Source organism: Belonocnema kinseyi, chromosome 6 (assembly GCF_010883055.1).
Source record: "Belonocnema kinseyi isolate 2016_QV_RU_SX_M_011 chromosome 6, B_treatae_v1, whole genome shotgun sequence".
Lineage (NCBI taxonomy): Eukaryota > Metazoa > Arthropoda > Insecta > Hymenoptera > Cynipidae > Belonocnema > Belonocnema kinseyi.
Window position 1 is genome coordinate 129,774,580 of NC_046662.1, and position 10,589 is coordinate 129,785,168.

A 10,589-nucleotide genomic window follows, 5' to 3' on the forward strand; every position below is an offset into this window, starting at 1 on the left:
TAGAGCTCCAAGGAGATTATGTTGAAAAATAAAAGAAAATTTACCCAAAAAAAATTGTTTTTATACTTCATTCTAAGGACTTATTGAACTACCCTCGTATTAGAGAGATTTACAGGAGAGGAAGAGGGACAGTTGAGTGTGAATGAGTGTGTAAGATGGATCTTGAATGGTAGTGGACAGGGAGTAATGTGGATAAAGAAATTGGAAGAAGTAAGGGAAAGCAAGGGAGTAGGGCAGAGCCAAACGGGTGATCCGGAAAAGGGACAGTAAAAAGCGAAAATTGTTTTCAATATCGTGGAAAATGCATTTTTTTATACAAGAGGAAACGGAAACCCTGGAAGCTCGCTCATTTTAGGAATTGTTATCACTACTGTTACTATTGTTTATCCTACGTTATGCGAAAGAGTAGAATATAAGTAGTAGCTAAGTTATACTAAGGATGGAATTGTAAATATATGTACAGGGAGCGGAGGCCCTCAAACCCGTAAAAGGGAGAGATTAAATACAGTTTCTACAAAGATATTGTTCTTTAAAGTGGACTAAAAATTCTCAAATGGTCAAAGGAATCATACCCACATTTTCTGTCGGTAGTGTATATGCATGGTTCTAAAAAAAATTAATACTAACCTACACACTTCATCTAAAATAATTTGACCTTGAGGTTTTCGATTAATATCATGCTGACTTTTCCAGTACGTTAATACGCCATTCCTTAACACGAACCATCGTTTGCGCCATGTTTTCAACTTTCCACCCAGTTTTGCCAACTGTCCAGTCTTCTCTAGTGATTCTTGCTTTTTAGAAATTTCTCCAGAGACACGCATAAGTAAATTAGGTATACTTGATTCTAAAGATGTGAAACTAAATGCGTCGGGAGGAATAGCGTAATCCTCAGAAAGACCAGATTCTAAAGATGTATCTAACAATAAAGAAAACAATACATATATATTCAACATATCATGATATTCATAAAATACAAAATATATAACCTTTTCTACATTTTTTACAATCCGTATAAAAGATACCTATTGGTTCGCAGAATAATATTTTATCTAGCATCAACCTAATGTGCCATGCAATATGAAATGAATTTCAGCTAAGTCCATATAAATGAACATGTTATGGTTATTCCGTACGAAAAATTAAGTCAGAGTTCCTATATATTTGGAATCAAATCTTTATTTTTAAAGTTTCTTTATTTTATATAAAATATAGAAGCACACCGATCTGCAGCACGTAATAAGATATTAACAAATTCTATTCTATACTAAATATTGCATAGAATTCTATAAAACCTTAATGGGTGCTTCATAGCGACCTCGTTTTGTTTATTTCATCACTAAAATTCCTATAACCTGACTGTTTACAGAGAATAACCGTAACTTGTTTTTTATGCGGAATTCCCTAAACTAGATTTCACATATTACATGGGAAAGTCTGTATCTTATGTACTTAAATCATTTATTTATTACACTGTTCATAAAAAGTGGTCTATGGCTGTTATCAAATTTCCTGTGTACCCTGTTTATAATTCAGTTATGATTTATCGGTTTGGTAATAAGAAAAATATACGACTTTTAGATTATATATCTTACCACGCTTAACGCTTTTGCTAGGAGAACCACTAGAGCTTCTTTTTGCAGGACTTAAACTACTAGCAGTTTTCACACTTTTCGACGGGCTACTACCACTGCCAAGAGAAGAATCGGTGTTTTCCGAAGAACTATTTGTTATTCTCGTATTCGTTTCCATCTGATTTGGATGATCTTCGCCATCTGAGCTGTCATCAGTGCTGTCTCCAAACGGTATAGACCTGATTTGGCTAGCACGTCCTTTAAAAAATTGGATTACCAATTTTATTAATTGTTAGTAGCAAAAGTTTTCCCATGCTTCTGTTAAAGTCTAATCGAGTAAATATAATTAACATATGCATCTGTGTAAATCTTTAAGGGGGAGCCTGGTACAGTCGATCCAAAAAACTAAATTTGTTGCCTAAAAATCTTCCTATATATGTGGAGAAGACATTCCAAAGTTATAGCATCAAATTCGACATGGAACTATAGTTAGGAGCAGTACGCGCCCAGGAGCTATTCACTCTCGAATTGCACAGAGTATGCCTTCCTTACTTTTTCGACTCCGCACCTTAGTTCTTTTGAATTTTTCTTTCAACGCTCTCGCTTACTCTTATTGGAAGTAATTGACCTAAGTGCTGGTTAGCTCCAGGAATCGCAGATTAGCTTTAAACAGCGGTAAGTGTTAAAAAACGTATGCTTTTTAGCGCGAAAACTTTACACATTTTTCTAAGGACAACGTTTTTAGAGTTGGCTAAAATCGTAGCTCATAGAATTTTTATCCGATTCACTTAATTCAAAGTTTAGAATAAAGAAAATTAAATTTATATGCGGATGAACCTCAACTTATGGAAAGATGTTGTTTTATTACCTTTTATTATTATTTTTATTTTTATCATTGTGTTAGGAACATTTCGTAACGTCACCAGCTAGGGATTTGTATTATTCTTCAGGACCGATGCTGATCTCGTCAGTGCCTAACAGTGAGGCAATTTGTTAACACATTTTGTACCAACCTACTTAATAAGCTCTTATAATTCTTAACAATTCATTTGTTTCTCGTTTAGACCATCCCGACACATTTACTTCTAACATCTCAGAAGTGGGATGTGAACGGTACGCCCGCAAAAAAAAGTTCGCATGACGCAAATCTCATCCTCTCGAAAGTTCGAAACGAGGAAAGGATGAGTGCGACTAAAAATGTGTGTGGAAAGTGATGTCCGAAAATAAAACAGTGGGAAAACAACAGAAAACTCTTTCGTGAAAACTCTTGCGCGAGAACAGAGAGAGCCTAAGTTCACAAGCGGGCAAATCATTAGTGACGCAGAAAATCAGAACAATGTCTGATCAGCAAAATTATGTACATGGAAACGTCAATGAGTGAATTCGAACGCTTCGTGAGAGGTTTACCTCCAAATGTGAATCCAAATGAAAATCCTTTTCAAGTAGACAGAGCAAGTCAATTCAATACGCCAACGAGTGGATTAACAAATATCGATGACCAAAGAAGTAATGTTCCACAATATACGGATTCCCCGTCAAGCGGATCAGTTTATGACATGCTAAGCAGAAATTTTCGTTTCGACTACCGAAAGGGAAATGGGAAGACAATATAAACAGCAAAATGGACCCTGCAGGGCATCAAATTCTCTACCAGTACTTGGCAATACAAGTAATCTATTTAACGCACCAAAATATCATCAATTAGAAAAATCTGACACCAGAGGAGAAAACCCCAAACCTAAGGAATCAGCAAACACTAACTGATGCGAGATTCCTGAGAGAGACTTCAAATTCTAACTTGGAGCCAGCAATGGCCTTGATGATCAGCGAGAACAGATAGCGAGACGAAATGTTGGAGAACATTTTAGATAGATAAGCGACGCAAACAAATTCAGTAAATGGACAATCTACGCTGCAAGAACTATTGCATATCATGCCTGGCCTTAGCAAAGCAATCACAGATTTCAACGGCGAATCAGATGTCGGTGCTGCTAGAGAATGGATCGGAAATTTAAAAAGCATGTCTGTACTGCATCAATTGCCACAAGAAGCGTCTTTGGAATCTGCTCGTAGTCGTCTAAAAAGAGGTTCACTACAATGTTATAAAGCACGATCTCTTGATTTAAAAACATGGGGAAATTTTGAAACAGTTTTCAAGAAGACTTTTGTCGGTTCTGAGACATCAACAGAAAAATCAAGGAAAATGACTAAAAGGGCTGAACGTGAAGGAGAACCTTCAATATATTATTTGTTGGAAAAAATTGGTTATGTGAAAAACTACAATTGTCCGTAAAAGTAACCAAATAGAAAATTCTTATTGGACTGTGGTCAAAAGATCTATCATCAGCCTTAATAGCAAAAACACATGAAGATACAGATAATCTGCTACATGATTTGCAACATCAAGAAAAACTATATATGCAGAGAATAGAAATAATTCGAAGTTTACCAGATTCTGCAAGTTTCAGCGAGAAGACTATGAATGAAAAGCCCAAGGATTTTAAGGACAAACAACAATCAAACTCTAAGCAATTCGACCAAAAAAAGTCCAATCATGACAAACGACCACTAACAAAACATAAAAAGGGAGAACCTAAATGTTACAATTGTAATACTTTGGTCACATCGCTATGGACTGCCCCGAATCAGTCAAAGAAGTAGAGTATATCAACTGTAAGAAAAAGCGTTACACAAGAAGATGCTGCACTTCACGACTACAATCAAAACAAGCAGAGCTACTTCAAATTGCAGATTGTGGAAGCAATTCGATACAAAAATTTTTGAAATAAGTTACTATCAACGGAAATAAGTTCAAAGGCTTTATCGACACAGGGAGTACCGATTGTACAATCAAATCGTCAGCGCTTTTAAAATTAATTTTAAAATAGAAGACGTGATAACCAAGATTAAGGCATTAGGAGCAAAAATCTGAAAAGCGATATTTACAGCGATTTTGAATGACGGCATGATAGATGACAGCGTGCTGCTAACAAATATTCCAATAAGTGTTGTTCCAGACGACTCACAAGTCTTTGACGTCATTATTGGTCGCATTTTCACAGAACATCCAAAGGTTGAATATCGCATAGAAGCAGATTTTTGCACCTTTTATGAAGATTCAGAAGCCTTTTTCTATAATATCGAAACAAGCCAGTCGAGCGAATCGTCAGCTGTTACCACGCAGAAGATTAAATTACCAGCGCACTCCATAAATTTCATAAACACCTTGAGCTCCTCGGGAAAACACGTTACTCCCGTACTCAATTTAAGCCAAGAAAAAAAGATTATGCCCAACGAATCTACTACCATGTATGAAGAATCAAGACAACTGCCGAGAGCAGAGACAGTATCGATGACTTTAGCACCCCTACTAAGAAAGAATGTCGACGTAGGAAACAAAGATACGCCGCCAGAATGTATCGACGAAATATTTGACTTTTTTAACGAACACCGATCCTGTGTTTAAACTTCTTTAGAAGAGCTAGGTTGTACAAATCTTTTTCAAATGGAGATTTATGAAAGGTGAGGAAGCAAACCGGTCAGTTTTAAACCACATCATTTCAGCGATATTAATAGTGACTACGTGGCAAATATTGTAAGAAAATGCAGATCAGTAGGCATTGTAATTCACACAGATTCACCTTATGCAAATCCAGCCTTTGTAAAAATAGTGAAAACAAAGATGCGCATTTACTCGTAGACTACCGAAAGCTTAATAGTCAGACCGAAAATATTAATTTCCTTTTGCCGAACATTGCTTTTTATTACAGCGAAATCCTGGCCAGAAATGAAAGAAAACTTGAACTTGTTTTTAACGCCATAAAGGCGACAGGATTGACTCTCAAACTATCGAAACGTGAATCGACTTTTAAGAAAAGACGTCCAATTTACTTGGACGATATCGAAAACAACTGTTTTAAAGAAATGATTCAGAAAATATTTAGCGAACATACCGTCGCTACATTTGGAGCCAAGACATTCCCGATGATAGCGGCATGGCGTGCCATGCACCCACCCGAGCATTTAGCACATATACTATCCAATTGTCCAACTCATGCGGGAACGACCTACATCCCAAGGCAGAATGCGACACTAAGAGTGCTTTATTACCATCTCTGTCACTCTTACGGCATTAACCTTAATATCGCTTCTCTAAATGCTCCTAGGAAAATAGAGTCAAATTTCGAGAATGAGAGATGCCGCATATACTGGAGCTTTATATTCTCGACAATTCTTTCCATTACACACTCGAGGACTGACATGGTTCTTCTAGACTTCAACAAGCGAACCATGTTCGTTATCGAATTTTCGGCACCAGTTAACAGAAATATCATAACCACCCGGAATATTCTTTCAAACTAATCGTCCTTATCATCGGCGCTGTTGTAGGTGCCAAGCTTTCACTGGTTAATAGTCTAAAAAGCATCCCTGCGTGTCAAGAATATGCTACAACACTTGCGGGAAAAATGCAGAAGGCGGTCGTCCCTGGGTCGCGCTGTGTCCTCAGGGTGCACGAGAATTTTGCCGTATCATCGTATTGATTCTGTCACAGACTGTTAAAGACCTATCTTACGGATGTGAGACGTGGTTATGGCCGCAATTTTACCGTGATTTCGCTGGGATCGGGTGCAGTTTTTCAGATAAGCACCCGCTCCCGGCTATTGTCCAGTGGTGGTCTCGAAGGAATTAATCCCCAAGCGGAGGTGTGAAAACCGTGCCGAAAGCTGAATGGCACCTGGGTGAGGTGTCTAGAACGGTGACTCTGGGATACCGGGCGACCTCTCAGAGTACGCAGCCTTATCCTTGCATGCGGGGCTCTACAAGGATGGATGAACACTAAGACCAATCGCGGACAGGCATCCAATAGATGAAGAGCGATGCTTTACGACCCGGAGAAACATCAACACCAAGGTTTCTCTCAAGTCTAAAGATCTGGCTGAAATGGATGACGAGCTTCGTGGACATTTTTCCGGAGAATCTGACCTCTGGGCTATCAATTATTGTGTGTATAATGCAGCGAGAGCTTTGGCCGATGCGAACCGTAAAACAAAACCAACGGCTGATCATAAGACCAAAAGACGAATGCATCAACTTGCCATCAAGATAGCCTGGGCAAGGCAGTACGCGTCCCGCATTCAGTGTGTGATTGACTGCATCACATCTGGCAGGAATTTTACCGCCAAGGTTCGAAAGTTCACGCGCGAACGCCGGACCCGTTATCACACACTTAACAAGTCAAATCTGCTGACCATCAGACAGCATATTGTTGAGAGAATACGGATACTATCTGACGCTAAGAGAAGTCTCGAGTGAAGGGAGAGGTGGGTCAGAGAAAATCAACAGTTTCTCTCTGACCCATCTCGACTCTTCCAAGACCCTCCAGTCACTGTCGAACACCCACCCAAACCAGAGGAGGTCGAAGCATTTTGGAGAGAAGTCTACGAAGTTCAGCATGTGTTGCCCTCATAACACTTGATAAAGAATGCCCACCCATCACTACCGAGGAGGTGAAAAAAGTATTAAGAGGGATGAATAACTATTCCGCACCGGGACCAGATTGTATCAAAACCTTCTGGTGGAAGAAGTTTTCTTCAACGCATTAGCATTTGGCCCGTACTTTCACCTCATATTTGAAGTCGGAAGAGCCGATTCCGGATCGGTTGGTGGAAGGGCGCACAATACTCCTGCCGAAAATAGGCAACTTAGCTGACCTGAAGAATTACAGGCCAATCACTTGTCTGATCACACTTTATATGATATTCACAGCTATCCTAAATGATAGGATTGTTCGGGCAATTGAACCTGTGTGGCAAGAAATGTATGAACAACGAGGCTGAAAGAAAGGCGTAGCCGGATGTCGGGAGAACCTGCTCATCGATAGATGTGTCTGCAAGATGCAGCATTCTACCAACGTGACCTATCGATGGCCTGGATTGATTATCGCAAAGCTTTCGATTCGACATCCCATAGACTTATCATCTGTCTTTTGGAAATCTTAAAGGTTCATCCGCATATAGTTGGGTGCATAGAGAGATTGATGCCGCTTTGGAAACCCAGATTTACTCTCTCATCTGGAACTGTCTTCAGAACTGTCGGCAAGGAACAAATTATCTGCAACGAACATGCTTGCCGTCCCGGTACGACTCTATTCATTTGGAGTAGTTCCATGGACGAAGAACGAGCTCAGATCTCTTGATATTGGGACAAGAAAAGTTATGCACATGAACAAAAGCATGCATCTTAAGTCTTACGTTTATTCTGAGTACAGCACATAGAGTTGCAAATGGAAGAGACCCTCTTCTTAAAATGGTCAGGAATCACGAAGAAGTGGGCAAAGGAGCGTTTCTGTACAAAGCAGCGGAGGAGGCTGCTGAAGCACTCCGACTTGACTTCAGTATTAGGGGTGAGCAAAATGCATTAAATCTTATCTATCTCGAGCTTTCCTTAAATCGCCCGGATTGAAGTCTGGTACGGAGGATTTCATTTTTGCATGCCAAGACGGTGTCATTTCCACCTTGACATACCTTCGCTATTTTACCGGTGCATTTTCAAATTCCGTGGACTTAAAGTTGCATTCGAATCGGCAAAGTGAGACATGTAGACTGAGAATTGAACGTAAATTATTTTCCGTGTCAATAACATGATGGAATGGCTGCAGAGTGACAAATGCTATAAGATAGTAATTATATTCGACGCTTCCAACGGAAGAGTGAATTCAGTTTAACGCTTATTTTCGGCATAAAAAAGGTATGTTAAGAATAGACAGAATATGTTTTGAATGAAATCTATAAAATATTACGTGCAAAAACTTTAAACTGACATTAAATACATTTAAATACAGCGATTAGGACACTGGACTTTACCCCAAGATTAGAGATTGATCAGCCTAAAAGGAATTCTAAAACGTGTTGAAGGTATAGGTGTATCAGAAAAATATCTCGAGGCAATATAATTTGACCGAATTTTAATTAATAACGGTTTTACGGAGTTTCTTTATTTTAAAAAATGTTTTATATGGGCATCATATCAAATTTTGGTTTGAAGAATTTTTGAAATTACTATCTCTGGATCTGATTTTCAAATTGGCATTTAATCATCCTCCAAAATGAATTCTAAGTAATTTTGATAGTATAGGCGTATCAGAAAGATAACTCGAGGTAATATAACTTGATCGAATTTGAATTAATAAAGTTTTAAGAGATTTTTTTTATTTGAGAAAATATTTTCTCTGAAAGTCATCTAAAAATTTGGTTCCATCAACCACTAAAAGAAATTAGAGACTCGTTGTTGATAGGGTTGTATCAGAAATAAATCTAAAAAGAAATTGTAGGTTCAGCTGTTCGTATAGATGTATCAGAAAGATATCTTGATGTAATATAACTTGACCGAGTTTTAATTAATAAATTTTTAGAAGATTTATTTTTATTTTAAAGAATGCTTTCTCTATACGTCATCTCAAAATTTTATCAACTATTGAAATAAATAAGAGACTGGTTAGTGATAGAATTGCATTAGAAATCAATCTAGCCATGCAATTTTAGGCAAGAATTTTTAATCCATTTTTTAAATAAATTTTTCTATTTTTAAAATTGCTATCTCTAGATATGACTTCCAAATTGGCATTTGATCATCCCCTAAAATTAATTCTAAATTATTTTGATGGTAATCTTGTATCAGAAAGATATCTCTATATGATATAACATCCCCTAATTTTAATTAATAATGTTTTTAGAGAGCTTTTAATTTTAGCAAATTTTTTCTCTGGACGTCATCTCAAAATTTGGTTTCATCAAACACTAAAATAAATGAGAGACTCGCTGGTAATAGGATTATATAATAAATCAATCTAAATATGATATTTTAAGCCAGAATTGTTATTGCAGTTTTTTAGACATATTTGTATTTTTGAAATTGCTATCTCTGGATCTGGTTTCCAAATTGGCATTTGTTCAGCTGGTGGTATAGGATTATTAGAACACTATTATGAGGCAATATAACTTGCCCGAGTTTTAATTAATAAAGTTTTAAGAGACTTTTTTATTTTAGAAACTGTTTTCTCTGGACGTAAAATCAAAATTTGGGTTGATCAACCATTAAAATAAATTAAAGGCTCGTTGATGATAGGATTGTATCAGAAATCAATCTAGACATAATATTTTAGGCCAGAATTGTTATTCCTTTTTTTTAGATATTTTTCTACCTTCGAAATTTAATATATATCTCCAATATATAAGAGGAGGGAGAGCTGAGAATTCTAAAACTTTTCGAGATTATCATTTAAAGTTTCACCGATGACAGTGTTCACAATTTTGAATTCTCAACGCTCACCTCAACAAGCCTTCTTTTTCTCCGTCACTCTATTTTTGTTTTTTCTCTTTGACCGTGAAATTTCTTACAGGTTTCTGACAGGCTGGTCACGCTCTACCAGCAGTCCGTATAAAAAATTAAGTAACAACTGACTATTAGTATTGCAATTGCTTAAAATACGAATAGGATTTCGCCAGGAGTGGGTGCTAATCTGAAAAATTGCAGCCGCTTCCAGCGAAATCGCGGTAAAATTTCAGCCATAACCACGTCTCACAACCGTGAGATAGGTGGTTACAGTCTGTAAAGGAATCAATACGACGACCCAGCAAAAGCCTCGTGGACTCTAAGAACACGGAGCGACCCAAGGACAACCGCCTTCTGCATTTTTCCCGCAAGTGTTCTAGCATATTGTTGACACGCAGGGATGCTTTTTAGGCTATTAGCAAGTGAAAGATGGGCACCTCCAAGAGCGCCGATGATAAGGACGATCAGTTTAACAGAATATTCCGGGTGCAATCGTTGCAACTCCCTTATAAGGTCTCGATACCTCTCCTTCTTTTCATTCTCATTGGCTATGATGTTTTTGTCAGCTGGTGCCGAAAATTAGATAACGAACATCGTTCGCTTCTCGAAGTCAAGAAGAACCATGTCAGGCCTCGAGTGAGCAACAGAAACAATTGTCGAGAATATAAAGTTCCAGTATATACG

At 37.7% G+C, this 10,589-nt stretch overlaps 1 protein-coding gene across 7 annotated transcripts in view; it reads right to left on the minus strand.

The window, feature by feature from the left end:
* Nucleotides 1-10,589, minus strand: part of LOC117175209 (uncharacterized protein CG43867) — a 629,535-nt gene that overhangs the window by 154,446 nt on the left and 464,500 nt on the right. For all 7 annotated transcript variants that reach the window (XM_033364853.1, XM_033364852.1, XM_033364851.1 and 4 more), the window contains 2 exons: nucleotides 1,596-1,832; nucleotides 628-919 (listed from right to left, as the gene is read on the minus strand). In XM_033364853.1, coding sequence (XP_033220744.1) covers nucleotides 628-919; nucleotides 1,596-1,832 — 529 coding nt within the window. The remainder of the gene's footprint in view (nucleotides 1-627; nucleotides 920-1,595; nucleotides 1,833-10,589) is intronic.